Below are 21955 nucleotides of genomic sequence, written 5' to 3'. Positions count from 1 at the left end.
CGCACAATAAATACCTCCGTGGTAGTGAGGTTCTTTTGACTGTGTGAACAAGTATTCTTTTGAAATCTATCTACCATTCTCAAGTAATATCTGTGTATACATTAGTAAGGACGTACAGTCATCTTCAAAACTACATAGTCCAAGGCATCGGCTGCAGGAGTGACTACGGGGTCATTTAATTAATTCACAAACCAACCTTGCAATCTTCGAATAAAAATTGCAGTGGATTACGAAAATAGTTCTCAAATTAATACTTATGTTGATACGATTCAGTTTTCGGACTTGGAATTTTTGATAAAGAATTACAGAATAATTATGAGCGGCACCTGTGCCAGAGAAATACGACACTCTTAGCTTGCGCAGCGCAAGTATCGAAGCTGCATGGAACATAAGATGTATTTTCATTGTGAAAAAGTTGTTTAAAAAAATTACAAATCCGATGTTATGTCTATAAAAAGAAGTGTGTAAGTTACAAATCACACTTGTGTGGTAGAAATGATAAGAAGAATTGCACACGATAATCCATCAATCTTTAAGACGCTTCCAATTGTTAATACAACCTTTATTTGGGTCTTTATGCGACCAGCCCTGCCGCGGTGGCTCGGTGGCTAGAATGCTCTTATACTCAGTTTTAGGACGCGGTACAGCTCCTGGCCACGATGGCTGCGCTGCAATGGAGGAGAAATGCATGTCGCCCTTATGAAGGGCCCTTGCGCTACCTATGGGTTACGTAAAAATAAATATTAATGAATTGTATAAAAACAAAAGCCTATGTAGGTCAAAAATCGTGTTTAATTGCGGGAGAGCAGATGGTAGCCTCAGCCAGCTAGTCTAAAATGTTTGCAGATGTTGTACACAGAATAATCTGAGGGAAGTTGAGTGCCTGTCCTCAAGTCCACTGCGGCCAGTGCCTTTTTTGTGCTATCGTGTTTTAGTGTGCCTAGAGGTTCCTGCTAGGACTACCCAAGCTGAGCATCCGAATTGCGTGAGCCGTCGCTCTGACTGGCTAAGCTGCGTTGTGACGTCACAACCACGTGGTCTTGCGTAGGCAATTTAAAACCAGGCTGATATGACTTAGCCTTTAATTTGAAGGTGCTTGACATTGCAATGAATGGTGGTTAAACAGTGAGCAATCATATCTTGTCATCTACTGCTAAACAACAGCAGACCAAAACTAAACCGTCGAGCAAAACAGTACTTCTGAGCCCACCGTCCTTGGTGTAACCTGGTTAAGCATCTCTTTTTTTTTTCATTTTTAAGAAAAAATAACGAAATACATTTAGTTGGGTAATAACTTTTTTGCTGAAGTAGTTTTTCTGGAAACGCTGGATTTTATACATTCATTCGAAAAATATCAGAGCACTAAAGACGAAATTAGGACGTCTCTCATAGCCTGAGCCGCTTTGGGACGTTAATCCCCATAAACCAAAACAAAAACAAACGACATTAGGGAGAATTTATTAACGTAATTGTGCATATTCATCTTTGTTACGTCTTTCATTCTAAGCTAATCACACATCTCTCACGCGAGGGAAGGTCTATACAGTACTAGTGGACGTCAAAATATAAGCTTTAGACTCTTGGCAGCGATAAGCGAAAGGTTTCTGCTTTTGCGCATGGAATAAAGTTTGATGTCCTAATTGGCTGCTACCTAAAGAACGGGATCCTCTAGAATTCTCCAATGTGTTTTAGCGGTTCTTCATCGAAACCACTTTCGATATTTTTGCGCTCAAAGCCCAGGAAGGGAGTTTTCATTTTTAAGAGTATGAAGCGTTGAGAAAAGGCAGAGGTCCGTAAATAATCAAGCCAATACGCAAGCTAAACGGGACAATATTTCTACTGCTGTTAATACAAAACTCTTCAACAGATGACCTGGTTTCGCTGTGGAAATAGTATTTTTGGACGAGGAGTGATTTTGATACAATTATGTACTGCAGGTGTTGACTTGACGCTTGAATAAAAATCAAACTCGTTTTGCAAAATGTCATTGCTAGGCGCTTTCATTTATGCGCTTGATACTGTATATAAAGAGACGGTATATGTGCTTGTGATAATGAATTATGAGTGTGGGACGTGACAAATAACTCTTCTGTTTTTTCTTACTGTGTACTTCTTGCTGTTTCTACTTTCCGCACCTTGAAGCCGAGTAAACCGAACACAAAGCTTTGGTACAGCAGCCACCTACAGGCTGCTTACAACTTCTCCATACTTCAGTAGTTTACAGACTACTACCAGCCGCTAAGGGTTGTAGCTGGCATGTACTCAAGGACCACCGGCAAATTCTCGCGCCATCAAATATTGTCACGCATTTCTAATAAATGCAGGAAGTTAACATTGCTTTTATAAATAATGACCATCCGTTTGGTGCGCATGAAAACACAGAACATGGAACGCAGAGATGGTACGGGAAGGCTATTTTCGTCTAGGTGTCATTATCTCCACGCAGATTGTGCATGCAAACCTTTGCTGCGCAGGTTGGGCACGCATGTCTCAGCCTTTTACCTCGATTTCGTTGGGCATCTCCGGTGGACATCTTTTTGATGTGATGCGTTAATCGATTTTTTGGTCTTACAGGCTTCATGATTATAGTTTATGGCGTATGCCGACTTCGCGGAATACTTTCCTTTTGCCCGGTTCAAAAAAAGGAATCGCAATAGCGCATATTTTTTGGCGAGTTTGTCATGTATTGTTTGGTGAAAATCTCTGCGTTACAAAGAAGGACGAGTGGAGGACAATGACAGGGTGACTGATTTTAGTATGAGGAACGGATTCTTTGCACGCAAGGCGTAATGCATTAACGTAGCAATGGAGTTTTTTATTCCTACCGGATAAAAATGTACACATATTTTTTTTTATCTTCGAAACTCCCCATTATCCTCGGTATTTGTTCTAGATAAAAAGAAGCTTTCATTACAACTCAATTTACAGTTTTCTGGACATATATGCACGCACAACAACATACAAATCTTCCAAATAGAGGTCCGCCTCGCCCACTATCCCCTCGGTGTGATGTGGAATACGCACTAAAATGTATTTGTGCCTAGTTGCCTGAGTACTGTGGTCTGGATGCAACGTTGCCTGTTACTTGCGTGCTTTGCCACTGAGTAGTGCTCGTAACATGTGTTCAACACGAATGATTTCTTCTAGAAGGCTCCGCATGGTAATGCACTGTACAAGGTAACTGCCGCATCTCTCTGTTACACTTAGGTTTGGTCCATTGTTTGTCGAAGTATAAACATAGGCTCGCACAAACGTAAACTTCACCGCTAAAGATATGATCAAACCTATCCGCACCACGCACGTAGAAAACGTGTTTGGCGACTGCTTTTCACTTGATTGTATGCTGTGGTAACTGAGATTGAGCTCAGTGCATTTTGACAGCAGCACGATAAACCTGGGGCACGTAGTTTCTTCACCTGTTATCACCTCCGTCAGTAGGCGAGTGCATTTAAGCGCCAAACCTTTCATTAGTTGCCAGCCTGGCCAACGCAGAAAGGGGCAATCGCTATCTCATGGTGTTATTATCTCCATCTTATCCTTAGTATCGTTTCAGTATGCTATCCGAGTGTAACGTGCATGCCGTTTAGAGGTTCCACACTGCATGAAAACACGGTTGCTACTGCAATCACACAAATAAATAACGTTATAGTGCACATTTGCGCGCTTAAAGTTTTGCAAATATAACATGTGCACTGTGTAGTCACAACTTCGAATTCTACACTCACCTCTACTGGGCGCTTCTTCTAAACCATTCGTAAGCTAACAAAAAGGGCCGCGTGTAAGTTATAAGCCAGTCGAAAAAACAACAAAGAACCTCCAGAAAATTTTCGGCCGTCCCATTACAATTTGCGTACAGTGTTTGAAAGTCAACCTGTTGCCATAACTAATGGTAACGGAATTTTTCGTTTTTACAACAGAAAAAAGTATTAAGGAAATACAAAAAATGTGGCGTTGCGACAGAACTTCAGGATCTTTATCGTATTTGCGACATGGATTTCTCATTTTTTTCCACTGGTATAGTATACTACTGAACAAGCTCGTATTCTTCAAGATAGGTTGTCACGCGAAAACGCAGGTTTTCTTTTGGTGCTGTATGCCCAAAATAGGTTGATACTGGGCCACACAAGTTGGTTCTTATCCGCGTCAGTGCTCATATAAATAAGACCGATACTTTTCCGCGCTTGAACAAAATGAGCCGGGTCCAACATGACAATATATCAGGACAGTCCGGTACACTTAGTGCTCAGGCAGGTTTCAGCAGGTTCTGTTTAGTCATCGTAGCGTATGGAGAAGTGCTGTTCGGGACTTAACTTTATTCGGTCCGGCATAGCGCTCACACAGCACTTGAGCCGATAACTTTATTTTGTTACTCAGCGTGATCGACACCTGCATATCACATATGTCACACGTGAGGTACAGATGTATGTCAGTAATAGAACAGCAACATGCAGTGCACAAGTGGAAGTAAACGTAGTTTTTCTTCGACAACGGGAAAAATACCCTCGACAATAACTGAATTTCAGCGATGACCACCGATATATACTCCGTTAGCTACATAATATGTGATGCAGAGCAAGAAGTAGTTATCATGGATACAGAATTGTTTATGCTCGCGCTACAATAAGGAGCACTCCAAAAATGTAGCAACGGATGAAGCATGTTGTCTGGATGTAGAATAAAGAACACAGAACATAACTGGGCCTGAATGAAAAAGGAGAGTTATTCTATCGATATAAGTACGTACAAAAACACAGTGGTATATTGTTTTATGATATTTTGAATTTATAAACAAATCAATTATTACATATTCTTTTACGCTCTTAAGCAATAAAAGGGAACAGCTAGGGATGCAACAGCCTGATCATATATATTACACAGTGAAGTAACAAGGAGCCGCTTGAATATAGCTATTTTGCCGTCATTATTCCGAGCATAGAAGCATTATATACCTGCAGATGTCCTTGCATCGATTATTGTGTTAGTGTTATGGTTGTATTGGAGAACGCCTACGCGCATTTTTACACACAACCAGACATCTGGAGCTCTCACCATGCTTGCGGTCTTATATTTCTGCGATTATGTCTATTTGGGGCGACGCAGAAAAAAAAAAGACTATCGAAACATATAGTTTACACTTCCGGTCTTGTGACTTAGGATCTCTGACGCGAATGACAAATTTTATGACTGAACACATATTTGTGTGCTGCCAAGGCCTCTAATGCTGGCGCAATAAGAAAAACTGTACTGCGGCTTCCAATTTTAACTGCTGGCAAATCAAAATCAATAAGTTTAATGAGTCACGCAGTAGAAGCAAGGTACTAGTGCGTTCGGAAAAATTGAATAATCAGACAAAAAGCGCGCGCAGCCTAACGAAACCAGCATCTTGTATTCAGCCCACGCGTCCAGCCATCAATCACGTTATGGTTCATCCTTCAAGAGAACGAAGGTGTAATCGCTTCGAGATGTTAGTCTGAGTAGATATAAATAATGAGATGCAAATCGTCCGCAGCATTGCTTTTACTAAGCATTTGAAGAGAACGAATGAAATTATCAGCGCAGAAAGTCAGATACATTCGAAAAAATATTCAAATCGCCACTTAATATATGAATTGCAAAAGGCAACGAGGGTCATTTGCATTCGTCTGAATTTTTATTAACTGTATGCGTTCAAGAATGTCACAATCAGAACTTCTGCCTTGTCTTTGGCGTGTGTTCGATATATTTTGCAGTAGTCTTCCTTTAGTTCTGAAGAAATAGTGGTCAGCACCATTTTAAATAGGAGGTTTTCCACAGCATGCCGGCACACAGAATGACCCCTTCTGTAAAATAGGATATTGGTTGTGTAAAGAAGAAGACGAACTTACGCTCGAGCCACGTGGTCATCGCCTAGTTCAAGCGCCTGGCTGGTCTCGCTGATCGCAGACGGATGTTACACCTATTTGATGTGGCAAGCAGTGTAGAAATAAACCCCACCTTACATTTGCAATATTGTATTTTCTACGCACTATTGATTAATATTAATGCCTTGTCACGATCAGTGATAAAGTATGAAGGGGCGCCATGCCGGAGGACAATCTGTGGCATGAAAAATTTTGCCACTTCGGAGGACGTTGCACGTGGCACCACCATAGTTTCCGCGTAACCAGTCAGATAGTCGGTAGCCACGGTAATCTACCAGACGAACGATAGAGAAAAAGGGCCGAGAAAGTTCATGCCAATTTGGTCGAATGGTACTGGGAGGGGGGAATAGGCTGCAGGACACCCGCTGGCAACAAATGACGGTGTCTTGCGTCGCTGACACTCGTGGCAACCAAAAACATATCGATGGACGATGGCAGCAAATTTGTGCCAGTAGTACGCTTGGAGCATTTTGGTAAGAGTGCATGCAAAGCCCAAGTGTCCAGCAGTGGGCTCATCATGACAAGCATGGAGAATTTCGTCGCGGGGATCTGCATTGATGACCAGAAGATAAGCTCGGTCACAATTGTAGCCCCTTTTCTTATAGGATTCCGTCGCGCGTACAGAAGGGTGACCAGTTGTTAGCAAACAGTCGGGATACTGTAAAATCGAGACCCTCCAGGTGATCGATCGCTGTTTTGAGGTCTGCATCAGCCCGTTGCCGGGCCTTTAAATCAGAGAATTTCATGATGCCAAGAAAATGGGTGTCTTCGTCCGTATTGTCATGGGTCAACTCCACGGGTGCTCGAGACAGTGTGTCAGTATCTTCATGTTTACATCCAGGTTTATAAACGATGGAGTAATCAAATTCCTGCTTAAAGAAACTGCAACGTGCAAGACTTCCTGATGGGTTTCGGAGACTGGCCAGCCAGCACAAAGCATGATTGTCTGTCACAACTTTAAATTCAGGGCCATAGAGGTAAGGTCGAAATTTTATTTTCGCCCAAACTACAGCGAGACACTCCTTTTCGGAAGTTGAATAGTTTTCTTCGGTCCGAGAAAGGATGCGGCTGGCATAAGCGATCACTTTTTCCTGGCCTTGCTGGTGCTGGACAAGAATAGCACATAGAGCGACGTTGCTGGCGTCGGTGTGAATTTCAGTGGCGGCGTCCTCATTGAAGTGTGTCGCGCCAGGGTGGCGCAGTGGTTACGGCGCTCGACTCCTGTTCCCAAGGACGCGTGATCGAATCCCGACCTCGGCGGCCGCTTTTCGATGGAGGCGAAAAGCAAGGCGCCCGTGTGCTGTGTGATGTCAGTGCACGTTAAAGAGCTCCAGCTGGTCGAAATTTCTGGAGTCCTCCACTACGACATCTCTCATAGCCTGAGTCGCTCTGGGACATTAAACCCCACAAACCAAACAAACCATCACTAATGTGTGCAAGAACGGGGGTTTGTGCAGCCGTTGGCTCAGCTAGGTGAACGCCTCCTGTTGCTCGGCAGACCAGACGTACGGGACGTCATCACTTATCAGACGTATCAAGGGTTCTGCAATCTTGGCAAAATTAACAATAAAATGGCGATAGTAGGTGCACAGGCCCAAGAAACGTCGCATTGCTTTCCTCATGGTAGGAATGGGAATGTTGGCCACATCGGCTGCTTTGTCGGGATAGGCCCGGACACCATCAACACTAACCACATATGTCCGAGAAATTTCAGCTGCTAATATCTAAAGTGGCCTTTTTCCGGCTTGAGTGTCAAATCAGCCTAGCGAAGAGCATCATCTAATACCGTTCGCAGTTGTTTAAGATGTTGGTAAAACGTTTATGAAAACACGATGACGTCGTCCAAATAAACCAACCAAGTTTGGCATTTAAGGCCAGCAAGTACGGTGTTTATCATTCGCTGGAACGTCGCAGACGCTGAATGCAGATGGAAAGGCAATAATTTATATTCATATAAGCCATCGCGCATGACGAAGGCAGTCTTTTCCCGATCGCGCTCATCAGCTTGTATCTGCGCATAATCACTTTTCAAATCGATGGAGGAAAAGAACTTAGCGTTGCAAAGATGGTCGAGCGCTTCGTCGATACGAGACCGTGGATATACGCCCTTTTAATGATGCCATTCAGTTTATATAATCAACGCAAAAGCGCAGCATGCCATTTTTGTTCTTAACCACCACAGCTGGTGACGAACATGAACTTTTAGACGGCTGAATAACACCATTATTAAACATTTCCTGCACTTGTGTCCGGATTGCCTCACGTTTTTTGATCGAAATGGGGTACTAGAGTGGTTGGATAGGCTGGAAATCGTCAGTCGTTAAGATGGGATGCTTGGGGATGAGTGATGCTTGGTGATTGATGGTGATGCTTGGTGATGACGATGCTTGGACGTTCGATGATGAGGCAAAACATGGGGCGTACGCCAGCAGTAAGGCACGCAGGTTATCATGTTGACCGCCCGAAAGGTCACTGCTAACATCGAAGGAGCATCAGTAATGTTGGACGCAAAGCATTCGGAACTTCGTTTAACGATTCGGCAAACACGATGGCAGTAGAGCGATAGAGGTGGCGGCATCCACTCGTGAAGTTCGTGACGAGAAGCTTAGAGTGACTATTGTTGAGAATAATTAAGCTTCGAGCAGCACAGACGCCGTGAGAAAATGAAAGCGAACGGTTGTCTTAGTCATTATCGGCCTGTCACGTACCCCGTAACACCCAACACTCATAAAAATGCTGGAACAGGGAGGCACCGAAACACACTCGTCTGAAACTCAGGGGAAGTATGTACAGTCTGTGTCAAAAGTGTAAAGCCCAGGGGATCTGCTTCTGGGTCATGGCGTGCGGCCAAGTAATGCATTTCCAATGTTCCCAATTTCTTGGTGGTAAGAAGGTTTTTTGTGCTGCCCTCTCCAATGGAAAGGAACTCCACTAGTTATAAATTAGCGCCACTACACGGCTCAGAAGCAGATCCCCTGGGCTTTACACTTTTGACACAGACTGTACGTTCACCGTCAGTGGGGATGGCGGCCGCGTTTGCCGTTGAGAAGGAGATAGTTCGCTGTCAAAGATCGATGATGGCGCCATACTTCCGCAGGAAATCCACACCGAGAATCAAATCACGACAGCATTCCCGGAGAACGACGCAGCTGACAGCAAATGTTGACCTACTAATCTGGATTCCAATCCTGCACTGTCCTATAGCAGTAATTACATGCCCCCCAGCCGTGCGTATCTGCGTGCTACAGCATTGTGTCATACCTTCCAAATATACACTGCCGGTTTCTCACCCAAACTCGAAAAGCCTGCTCCGGTAACCACTACAGCACTGACGTAATGATAATCTATACACAAAGGGATGTCCAGCGATAGCCTGTATCGTGAACCAAGTGCTGTCGGTTCTGCTCTCAAATCTATCTCTGCTCTAATCGGGGGTCTTCTTAGTGCTGACTTTTAGCGGCAACACCTCCGGATGTCGGTCTACTCAGTTTTACCGGCGGGGGCTTGGCGAGTGGCCAAGCGTTGCTCGCGGGAAGTCAGCTGTTGTTGAAAGTGATGGCCGGCGTGGGGATGGAGAGAGAGAACTTTTATTTGTCCAACAGAGTGACTATTCCGCTCTTCGGGGGTTAGCCCCGAAAGGTGGGACGGTCACCTTAGTTGCAGGCTGGTGGAAGGAGACCTGGATTGTCAACCATTCGTGGGGATGGAGACCTGAATTGCCAGCGCTTCATCGGGAGCTCTCTTTTGAGAGGTTGTCTTCAATGTCATGAGGTCGCGGACCGAGCGTGCGTCTAGGCGCGTCGGCAGAAATCCTCTCCAGACCGAGTTCCCGATAAGGGCACCACCGGAAAATGGGATCAGGTTCCCCGCATTATTAGCTAAGGCGCCGGTTGTCAGAGGACCACCAGACGTCAGTTCTTCCTCTGTGTGACCGCAGTGGCCACACATACCGCTTTGATTGCTGCACGGGAATGCATTCCGTTGGCTGCTGGGCGGGCATGCACTGGGGTGTTGGTGTCACCTGTATTAAGGCAGACAACGGAGCTTGGACTGGAGCTGGGCGTCGAAGGATGTGGGCGTAAGTCGGAGAAGAATAAGCAGGAACAGGGGAACTTTGAGATTCAGCAACAAGCAGAGATAGCCGCGTGACTTGCGGAATCTCTTCGGGGATGACATGTGCAAGAGAATCGCCCCTGTTTTGGAATGTGCTACAAAACTTCTTTAATTCCTCGCGTACAATTGCACGAATAAGATAGCGGAGGTGGTCGGTATTGCTTCCAACATCTGTAAGATAGGCTCGGCGGCAGTCATAGCGAGGATTGGACTGTCGTAGACAGCCTAGTGCCGGTGTAGCATCTTTTTCATTATGACTGCCTCTGTTAAAAATGAGGTAACTGTATTTGGTGGGCTGCGCACAAGACCAGCAAGAAGCTGTACTTTAACCCCATGCATCAGGTGGCGCAACTTTCTTTATCCAGAAATGTTTGGATCCGCCCGTCGGACGAGTTTCGTCATGACCTCAACATACATGACGGACTCGTTTTTCATCTACATTCGAGATTGTACAGCCCGTTTTGCTTGTACGCGCCTATTCAGGCTGACATACGCCTCTAGGATAAGGCGGCGGAATTGAGGCCACGATTTTAATATACCATCTCGGTTTTCATACCAAATGGTAAAACATGGTCTTCCTGACAGAAAATGGCGTTCTACCTTTTCAGTTGTCCCACTGATTATAGGATACGACTAGTTCAAACTGAGTCAGCCAGTCCTCCACGTTTTCATGCGCAGTACCTTGGAAAGACTTCGGCACTCTGGAGTTCTGAAGGGTGTACACAGGAGTACCGTGTTTGACTGAAGAAGTACTTTGCGTGGCTGCTCGGAGGCTCATTGTTAAAGTGGACTCTAAGGGCTAATGTTCGGGAGGAAGGCCCAGGTTTCTCCGGAGGCTGACGCGATGCACTAGCGTGTCCACAGGCAAGAGCTCGGTGCGTTCGGTTCGCGGAGGGGTGTGCGACATAGAAAGGCCAATCACCCAGCAGCTCCAACAAAACTGTCACGATGTCAGGGATTCACGGGAAACGGTCACAGGGCATAGACACAGAGTTATTGTTGTTCTCTAATTTGGTGGCACATACTCACACAGGGGGATCGGCCAAGAATTGGGGTGCAGAGATATTAGATTTTGAGATGTATAACTACATCGCAAAAAAAATAAATAGAAATAATTGCTAGGGAATAGAGAAGGAACTGTAAATATGAAAAAAACAAAATTAAAAGGGTAATTACTAACGCACGCAGTAGGAGAATACTAAGAGTCAAGAGTCAAACGTCCCAGCTAGAAGATGAAGCGCACGAGAGTCTCAAACTTCTTCGTCTCTCAGGCGCTACCTGAAACCAACTGGTGACAATATTAGGAATTTCAAGTTTTCTCAAATTGCCCGCGGACGCTCCATAGGCGCACTAGCGGAAGTTGACGTTGCTGGAAAGAACTTCTAGTTGTATTTTGACATCAAAATTCTCACCCTCGCCCTTATAATTGAAGTGTATCTATTGCTCGTTATTGCCAGCAATGGTTGCTTCATATAAAAAAGCGAGTGTTTTACAATTACTGCTTAAGCGCCAGCCCCACAATTTTGAGTTTGTAGTAGTAGTAGTGGACGTCGTAACCCAAGCACAGTTTGTCATGGGAGCATTCGGAGGGTTGTTACTGCAGAAAACAAAATGGGAGGAGAAAGTCTAATGCAAAACGAAGAAGGTATGACGAAAGCGGAGTAAGGCCTAGGCTGAGTATAGTATAGCAGAACTCTATTTATGATGTTATGGCGCCATTTGTTAAGCGCCCATTCCTTGGGTCGCGTGGCAATGGCCTAGTTGCAGTGGAAAGCATTATTATACACGTCGCTCTCAAATATCTTGCTTACGTATATCAGGGAATGACAATTCTCCATACCCGTAACGAATCACGGGTTACAAAAGAAAAACCATCCTGTGAGTTTTTTTTTTTACTAAATTATAAAGGAATGTGTCATGATTGGGTAGCAAAGCGACATACTCCGGAAGAACTGTTCAGATAAATTGAGATACAACGCGGGAACAATGAAAAGCCTAAGAAATATTAATGCTGTCATAAGTGCCAGTGCATATATAAGTGTTGCATAATACCTGGGATTGAGAAGTAACTGCGTTTCAGAGAAGACAAGAGTAAGGAAATTATGAAGCTTTGATATCACCACAGATGTCGCTGACCATGCGATCTAAAGGTGATATCCACCCAGAGGGTTTTTTGCTTTTTTTTTTGCACAAGTGTATCTGCCTAAGCAAACAGTGTTGGCAGGCTTCCCAATTACTAAACGAACACTGACTGGACGCGCTCGTGTGTAGAAGAATTTTGCAAGCACAATATTTTGTTTTGGTCGGTTTGCTCCGCTGTCGAAGAGGGGCAGAAAATGTGCAAGCTTTAACACTTGGTACCAAATTGCAACGACATCTCAGCCTGTTTAGACGCAAACATTAAACTTTTATTTCACGGTATTCAGTTCTAATTCACCCTCGTGAAAGCTTTAATCTAGGAATTCTGATCCTAATCTTAGGGATACGAATTTTTGAAGCAAATTTCGCAGCCGCTTGGCCGATTTTCGCCTTCGAGAATGGAATTCTGTGAGCTACAGCCGCGCCGGCGCTCATTGCGGTTGCGGTGTACTGAAGGACCGTTGCAGCAGCCTCGGTATTGTCAGCAGTCTCGGTATTATGTTCTTGAGAATCACTGTCGTCACCAGCCTCGGAGCAAAATCCACCCATGTCGTAACCTTCGACAGGATGAATACCGCCATAATAGCACCAGCAGCCAGATCCGCATCCTTCGTAGGGCTGATATGGGTCACACTGTTAGGGAGAAAAATGATCGTCATTACCTAGAATACACCGGTCGTTTTATATACACATTAGCAAATTGTGCTACTATGTGTGATGCAGTGATGCGCTGTGAGCTATGATGTGCATTGCTATGAGTGAAACTGTTATGATGCTCAATGAGTGGAACAATGCCGAGCCGCCTATAAAGATGTACCACGTTTGTCAAACGTAGCCAGGCGACGCGGCCACATTTCCCATATATTTTTCTCCTAAGACATACTTTCAAGCGCTCAAGGCAGCCCTACAGATAAAACGGCTTCGGAAGGAGACAAAACAACCTTTCCTTACTTCACAGAGATGGAGTGGCTAAGGAGACTTTTAACTGAATCGCTACACTGCTAAGAAGCAAACCACGCTTTTGTAGTTACTTTTGGTAAATACAGTTTAGTGACAACACCGCCTTGTTGCCTAGTGGGTTGGTTTTGTGATACAATTCAAGTGCGCAACGGAAACGTACGTATACAATAACAGCTGCATCGGATACATTTCAATAGGAGATTTAATCCACCAACTTGCTCGTACTATCATTCGGGTACACGCAACTGTGGGATATATATGGGAAATGAATTGTAACAATACCGCAAAAATATCTCCTCTCGGTCATAGGAATGTCCCAGTAAGAAAGCAACATTCTGAGCTGGGGATCAAGGATTGTAGGGAGTGTGTGGGTGTGTAGGAAGTATGATCAGCGTCTGCACTCGAGACCAGCACCAGTTAATTTCCAATGTCATGAGAAGGATTTTGCTCAAAGGGGTATGTTTTGTGTTGTAAGGGTGTCCGCTCACAGTGAGAGAGCACCCAACTTCCACGCAAGGAGCTCCGCCCCCAGCATTAGTTTCTGCAAATACCAGGAAGCGTGGAGGTGACGATGACTATTTTAGAAACTCTTTACCATCGCAACGTAAAAATAAATTTTCAGCTCCACGCACTCGTATTAAAGAGATAACCATGTTTGTTTTCTTGCAAGTTACCATTTATAGAGCATCCCCCATTTCCTACGTCTATACATATCCGCTGACTAACTCATGCAGACTTCACTTCTCCAACCAATCGCCACACCAATACCAAGCGAACATAAGAAGGCAATATATCATCATCAACATCCGGACTATACCCACTGCAGAGTGAAGGCCTTTCCCATATCTCTCCAATTAACCCCTCCCTGCGATAGCTGCATTCACTTGCCCCTACGAACTTAACCTCCTCTGCCCACATGACGAAACGCCTCCCCAGCTGCTACGCTTTCCTTCGCTTGGTATTTAATTTGTTACCATTTTCGACCACCGGTTATCCCCTCTGCACTACATGCCCTGCCAATGTCTATTTCTTCTTGATTTCCACTATAATGTCATTAACTCGAGTTATTTCTCTGACCCAGTCTGCTCGTTTCCTATCTCCTAACAATACACCTACCATATTCCGTTCCATAGCTCTCTGCGTTTTCTTTAACTAAAGTAGCACCCTTTTCGTTAGTCTCCGCGTATCTGCCCCATAGGTGAGTACAGGTAACATGCAACTATTATATACTATCCTCTTGAGCGATACCAGTAAGCTGCTAGTCATAATTTGAAGTTAGTTGCGAAATGTGCTCCATCCAAATCTTATTCTTCTCTTTCTTAGTACGGATCAGCGGTTACTACCTGTCCTATGAAGACATTTCGCCTACCCCTTCCTTCCTTTCTGCTTTTCCTGTCTCAGTGTCTAAGCCATGAATCATTCTTTCCAATTCCTCATCTGAGTTGCTTACCAAGCAATGCCATCAGCGTATCATTGCATAGTACCGTATTTTCTGTTAACCCTTATCCCTAATGGCTTCCATTCCCAAGTCTCTAAATGCTTCCTCTAAGCAAGCTGTAAATAGTACTGGGGAAATCATGTCTCCTTGCGTAACAAATTTGTTTATAGGAATTTTGTTACTTTCTTGATGCAGAACTATGGTTGCTGTGCAGCCGCTATAAATAACTCCAAGTACTTTCACATACGGTTCGTCGACGCCCTGATTTCGCAATGCCTGCATGACTGCTGAGATTTCAACTGAATGAAATGCTTTTTCGTAATCAATGAATGCTGTGTATAAGGGTTATATTATGAGCATCTTTCTATCACCTGGTTGTTGGTATGGATATGATCGATAGTAGAGTACCGTTACCGAAAACCTGCTTGATCCTTTGCTTGATTGCAGTCTAAGGTTGTCCTGATTCTATTAGCGATTACCTTAGTAAATACCTTATACGTAACAGACAGTAAGCTAATTGGTCTGTAATTTTTAAGGTCCTTAGAGTCCTCTTTCTTATGAATGAGGATAATGTTTGCATTCTTCCATGTTTCCGGTATCGTCGATGACACCAGGCACTGCTTGTACAGGGTGGTCAGTTTTTCTAGCTTGATATCCCCCCCCCCCCCCCCCCGTTTTTCAACAAATCATTAGTTATCTGATCCTCTCCAGCTAATTTTCCCCTCTTAATAATTTCTCATGCTTTCTTGACCTCGTCCTTCGTCACTGGTGGAACGTCTATTTTTCCCTACCGCCAATCTCATTACGGTCCTGACTACTTTGGCTACTGCAGAGATCTGTAGAGATCTGTATAGAACTCCTCGGCTACTTTGACTATCTTGTCCATATTCGTGATGACGTTGCCCGCCTTGTCCTTTATCGCATACATCTGGTTTTTGCCTATGCCCCATTTCTTTACCGCTTTAAGGCTTCCCCCGTTCTTTACAACATGCTCAATTTTTTCCATGGTATAGTACTTCCTTATATCGGCCACCTTGCGCTTATTGATTAGCTTTGTTATCTCGGCCAATTCTGTCTGGTTTGTTGGATTGGAAGCTTTCGTACTCTGGCGTTTCTTAATCAAATCTTTCGTTTCCTTAGACAGCTTACCGGTATCCTCTCTAACTATCCTACCGTCTACTTCTACAGCGCACATAGTACGCACTTCAATATTGTCTTAATCGTCATCATCATAATCGGCCGGACTATACCGATTTCGATCAGTGAATTACACACTAAACTTTCTTAATTAGCTTCATCAAGCATTAGGTTTTCATTCTGAGTATTTTGCTACCTTTCATTCCCTTTCTTTCATATGTTTAACTGTTAATTTATAATGAATAATTGATCAGTTACGCAAAAATTTTTAATTGGCATCATCGATCATTGGCTTTCTCTTTATTCTTAGCAGTTGACGTCTTTGAACCCCCTCTTTCCACTTTTTCATTAATCTAATTAGTTGATTGATCAGTTAATACTCTAAATTTTCTTAGCATCGTCAAGCATCGACTGTTAATGATGAGCATTCTCACATCTTTAAACTACCTTTTTCAATTTTTCATTTGTTCAGTGATTTGGTTCAAAAAGTGATCACTTAGCACTCTACATTTACTTAATTAACATCAGCAGCTTTCGTGCTTTATTCCAAACAAGTTGACACCTTTGAACCCTCCTTTTCATTTGTTTTCAATTATTGCAAATAATTATTCATCAATTACAGACTAAATTGTTTTATTGCAATCATCAAGCATTGCCTTTTTCATTCTAGCATTTGGCACCTTTAAATCCCTTTCCCCAATTTTTCATTTCTTTTTTTAATCCATCAATTAATTACAATGATTTCATTAACTATTGATTGCCTAGCACAGACCAATGAATCATCAATGACTAGAGCTACGATTTACGATGATGCTACTTTATACACAGCCCCGATCATCTTTGACGCGCGGTGCTGAAAACAACTAAAAACACTAAAATTACTAATACAACGGCGCTGACGGCTTTTCGGCCGAACGACCTGTATTATAAGTTATTAATTAATATAACTCCTGCGCTCTCTTATAAGCTCAAACAACGTTCACAATTTCTTCGTGTATATTTTAAGAAACATTCATACACCTAAACGTCCCCAGCGGTATTTTGGCCCTACTAGCACACTACCCGAATAGCTAGATAAGTATTCGAATGCACCTCTTTATCTATTCCGGATTCTCTATATTTTTGAGCTTGAGAGCTTGATAGAGCGTTCTCAGAAACGCCCTGGGATAAAAGTAACCGTTTTTATTCCAGGTGCCACAAGCGCTTTATTTTAATTTTTTGCAAAGAAAATATTGTCTGAGAACTCCGTGCTCTTACCTACCATGAACGTGGCAGCCGGTGTTTTCACTTGTTGTCCTTAGAAATCGCTACAAATAACGTACAGCGGTATCTTGAGCATCAAAAGCATGGACTGCAGGGGCAGACGACCAACGCGGTGTGTGTGCTTTGTTTTGCTGTTGTGGTGACCTCAACACCTGCGATTCATTGAACACCGAGAACAATTTTTGCGGAAGCTTAGTGAATATAGTTACGCAGGTTCACGTTTCTATGACTGCTCCTTGGAGAGCAGTTCACCCAATTGAACTTACATCGAAGTTCGTGGCAGCCAGGAAGTTGATGTCCGTCATTCCAGAGAAAGGGATGAATGAGTTTGGCTTCATTAAGCACTCGCATATGAGTATTTGCGGCCTCTAATTTCTTCTCATCTCGTGAAAATTCATACGTGTTATTTAGCAGTAACTTGTGTAGGTTGGTAGGAGGTGAATTCTACTGAGAAAGGTGCACAGTAAATATAATCTTAGCCCAAAATGATAACCGCACAGTGACAGTTGCATCAAACACCCACAGCATTGAATCCCTTGATACATGATGGGACAACAAAAGAAAACCCAAAACTTGTGTGGATGTACAGAGGCCCAACATAATCAGGGCGTATGTACAACCAGAGCCTGGATTGTGTAGACAAAGCAGACATGCTTCTTTCATTTTACATAAATAGCTTGAAAACAAAGAATTTGTGCAAAGAGGGCTTGAAAACAAAGAGTTTGTACAGAGAGATTTGCTTCCATCTTGTCGACGTTGCGATTGTGAGCGCATTCCTGCTAAATAAGCGGATATGCAGCAGCTCTACTTCGAGTTCAGGATGGTTCCCGAGGCGCCTCACACGAGTGCTTTCTTGGATTGAACGGGGAAGGTAATCTTGCTCCTGAGACTGCTACTTCACCGTCTAATTCATCGAGGGCATCAAGCTCAGCAGCCAAATGTGTTTACAATTCCATCATGTTGAACATTCTGTGCGGTATGATAATGTTTGCTATTCGGAAGTTGAGAAAGAAGATGTGCGGGTGTAATCTATTAGTTGTCAGCGCAGCATCGTCCTATTGTGTGTGTGTGTGTGTGTGTGTGTGTGTGTGTGTGTGTGTGTGTGTGTGTGTGTGTGTGTGTGTGTGTGTGTGTGTGTGTGTGTGTGTGTGTGTGTGTGTGTGTGTGTGTGTGTGTGTGTGTGTGTGTGTGTGTGTGTGTGTGTGTGTGTGTGTGTGTGTGTGTGTGTGTGTGTGTGTGTGTGTGTGTGTGTGTGTGTGTGTGTGTGTGTGTGTGTGTGTGTGTGTGTGCGTGCGTGCGTGCGTGCGTGCGTGCGTGCGTGCGTGCGTGCGTGCGTGAGTGAGTGAGTGAGTGAGTGAGTGAGTGAGTGAGTGAGTGAGTGAGTGAGTGCGCGCCTTCTACATCGTTGTCTATTCAGATGTGTGTTTCATAATGTTCAACTCCTAGCGGCAACATTTGTGGCATAATATAATTTCTTTTAAAATTAAGAGGAATCACTGTAACTTTCTTTTACTTATATTCATATGAGAAATAGCTTTAAAATTGTAAATTGCGGCGATGTTTACTTCGTGAGGCCCTTTTGGGATATGAAGGGTTAAAATTAGCATCCTCGTCGATAGCAGCGATGTCGCAAACATCAGCACATTTACTCACGCTGCCTAAGCAGCCTTGGTAAGGGTCTTTGGCACTACGGTCACACCAGTCACATGATCTGAAATAAAAAAAAATATATTAAAATCACAGTACTTATATCTTAAGGTTGCCGCATAAGAGTGTGTTCCATGCGCTGCAGTTCGCATGGGACAAGGGTTGCAAACTTCAGTTAGTCTCGGCCTCAACTACTTTATTGCACTGACGAACTGGAAGGAAACGAATATATAGTATAAAAGGGCAGAATTCCTGCTCAAGCGCACACTTTATTGCACAGTGTAGGTGGCCGGCTTGACTAAAGCGTCATTGTGTGAAGTTCCCTTATCTTTTTAAAAGCTGGTTCGATGTCAGCTCGACGGTGTTTTTTTTTCTATTATCGGCCTTTGCCTTAACAGCGATGATAAGATATGCCAGTCGGCCTTCTGGCTGCTATATGAAAAGAATTTGCGCTAACGTGTCGGTTGGCTGGACAGTGCCTCTGTGGAAGATTCCTACCGCTGGCATAAACGACCATAGTGCCAAACACATGCTAGTGCTTACTGCTAAGGCTTATAGCTGAAGAACATAAAATATGATCATTACGCGCAGCGAAGAAAACATCTCGCTTTCCACGTGCAGGGCAGGAATGTTCGCCATATTCATATTCAGGACCTTTTTTTTTGCTTAGGCCTTAAGAAAAATAGACTTTCTTGTATGCCAGGCACAATCAGCCCTTGACTTCACCATTTTATGCAAATAAAATCCTCAAGTTCACGAATCACTTCAACTTTATTTCGAAAGCCAGCTGTAGACTGATTGCTTTCAGTCGCGCAAGATAGTCTGATGTAGTGCAATTACTCCATTTGCGCATACTCTCTTCTTAGCATTTTGTGAAGGCGTTTACATCTTTTAATTATGTCTGCTCGCAAAAGAGATGTTATTTCACACTCTTTCGAAACAGTCAACATTTTTTCTTGCCTGATATCACTTTTTTCTCCTATGATCTTGTAATTGCTTTGGGCGTGCGTGATATATTCAGAACCAAGATGCCGGTCAGTGAAGCAGGTCTTGACACATGGTCTCTCATAGAATACTAACATTGAAGCTCTACCTTCCCAAGCTTTTTACCTTGTAGCCATCGAAATGTAGAACGCACTAACGAGTGCAGAACGAGTTTTCAAACTCATCCAGTGCGTCAAACTTGAGTCTTAAATAGCCTATAAAGAGCTCACTTCGTAATTTTTTGACAAAAAGCTCATTATGATGGCACAAAAATGTAAGTTCGGCAGTTTTTCTAGGAAAAATAATTCTGCGAAAGCATTCAATTTCATAGCAAGGAAAACCTATCTTCAATAAAAAATGTCAGCTGAAAACCTTCTGTTTTACTTTAAAGCCCCTCACGTTTAGAACGCAGTCCTGATCGCCGGTAACAGGAGAGGTAGTCTTATACACAACCTAAGTGTAACTCGAAGTCGCCTACCCGAAACTGAAACAAATTTATCTGTTCGGTTGCTTTTTTCTTGGAGAACTTACGCAACTATTTCAAAATCTAGGCCTATTCTGCGTGCGTTATTACAGGCCCGGTCGTACTTACTGGGAAACACGCAAGAGGTACTGCATGACAAGAAGAAAGAAGGACAAATAGCTCATTTTCCAGGGAGCATAAACGTGGAAAAATTTAGGATGTTTAAAATTATACTTTATTGCACTGCGAACTGATTATTTATATCCTCCAGGAATGCATAGCGCAATCGCACGTTTGCAAAAAAGGCGAATAGAAACATAATTTATTATTTCAGAGAAGCGAGAGGATGACATTTATATCCGAAGTTCATAGCTATCAAATATAATTTGCAAAGGGCAAGTGTGACGCCTAGTTTTCCACTGACAGACGAATAAAACTGCGCTTTTGAAGAAGAGCCGACTGCTTCAACTGTTCGCCTTTAATCAATAACTGGTGCTGAAATGCTGTGACGAAAATAATCGACATTCACCGAAATAATAAACATAATGTATATTGAATTTATAAGGATCACATATCTGATGTCGGTTTCGATGTAGCCGTTTATACTCCAGTGCCTAGTACGCTGGCCGGGGACATCGCAAGCCTTTTTTGGGGGCTCTGCGTCCTAGGTCCTCACTAAGAGGTGAGGGCATGAGAAAAAAAAACAATAAATGAAATGTTTAATGGTTAAGCATTTGTTACTGGTTATAAAGAAATTACTAGAGCAAGACCATGAGAAAAAGAACACATTTTACCAACTGCTAATATTGTATTTCGAAAAGCAAACGGGTGGTTCATGAGTAGTTAAATATTTATATCATAATACTAAAAAGAAGTATGCAGCCAAAAGTGTTTTCTCTAGTCTTCTTTTACGAGCTAAGTTTGGCACCTGCACCGTAATACATTACCCTACACTCTCCGTCAGTTAAATGTGCTACATATGGCTTGCTTTCTTGTCATTGCGGCTTATAAGGCGGGTGAAATGATAAGCCAGGCTATGCATGATCTGCTCAAATGCCACCTGTATGGTTTGCGTTAAGGTCGTTAAGATTTGGTGCTATTACATACATTGATCAATATGTCGTGATAGCGTTAAAAGGCACGTTACGCTGAAAATCAGGAGTCGCCATTGGTATCGGCTCTGTGAGCGAAGAATCACAGAGGTGGCGCTGGCCGGCAGAGCTAGCAGAAGAAATGGCCGACGACTGATTATCCGATGGTTTGTGTCACTGAACGTCGCCATACGATATCAGAATGTTGGGAAGAGCTGCCAACTCGGGATACTCGTTTTATGTGGGAAGGTGAGGCACGATACACCTAGGCTACGAAAGCACGCTATGAGGGACGCCGTAGTGGAGGGCTCCGGAGATCCCCACAATCTGAGGGCTTTCAACGTACACTTACATCGTACAGCACAAGTGCGCCTAGCCTTTCGCCTCCATTGAAAAGCGACCGGGATGCAATCTCGCATCCTTGAGCACAGCAGCCGAGCGCCCTAATCACTGCACCGCCAAGGTGGGGCGCTTGGTAAGGTTTGGTTAATCCGGGCCTTATATGTCGTGTGATAGCTTACGCTATCGCATGCACTAAAAAATTGAAGCTTAAGCGTCCTTCTTACTTTTTTCTTTCATATGGGGGGACGTCCTTTGCCAACAAAAAATGTCTGTGCTAAAGAAGAATTTCAAACATTAATTTGATATCAAAATGATGTTATTTGGTCCCCATGCCTAAATTATTGCCGTCCCGGTACGTCTTAAGCCACACTATTTATAGGCCTTTAAAAAGGCTGTTGCGTCAACAGGTGTTATTTTCGATCATTCGCCAAGTGCGTACAACCATCTGCATTGCAGAAAGCATGGTGCAGAATGCATG

The 21955-nt window shown here is 43.5% G+C and overlaps 1 protein-coding gene and 1 long non-coding RNA gene across 3 annotated transcripts in view; one reads left to right on the top strand and one right to left on the bottom strand.

Moving 5' to 3' along the window:
* The window catches only part of LOC146207812 (uncharacterized), a 32936-nt gene that overhangs the window by 6627 nt on the left and 4354 nt on the right, over positions 1–21955 (top strand). The gene's annotated exons all lie outside the window — the stretch shown is intronic.
* Positions 12400–20262, bottom strand: LOC146207813 (uncharacterized). 2 transcript variants are annotated; one of them, XM_084587172.1, is made up of 4 exons: positions 20174–20262; positions 18604–18661; positions 16949–17102; positions 12400–12785 (listed from the first exon to the last, which is right to left on the bottom strand). In XM_084587172.1, exons 1-3 carry the CDS (start codon positions 20227–20229, stop codon positions 16995–16997), a joined length of 222 nt encoding a protein of 73 aa, XP_084443298.1. In that variant the 5' UTR covers positions 20230–20262; the 3' UTR covers positions 12400–12785; positions 16949–16994. The 2 variants fall into 2 exon arrangements, with proteins under 2 accessions (XP_084443298.1, XP_084443297.1); XM_084587171.1 differs by lacking the exon at positions 16949–17102.

The sequence above is a fragment of the Amblyomma maculatum genome, chromosome 1 (genome assembly GCF_055883805.1).
Source record: "Amblyomma maculatum isolate TAMU_Amacu chromosome 1, ASM5588380v1, whole genome shotgun sequence".
Taxonomy (NCBI): domain Eukaryota; kingdom Metazoa; phylum Arthropoda; class Arachnida; order Ixodida; family Ixodidae; genus Amblyomma; species Amblyomma maculatum.
The sequence above is the reverse complement of the archived record's forward strand: the minus strand, read 5'-3'. Positions and strand labels throughout refer to the sequence as shown.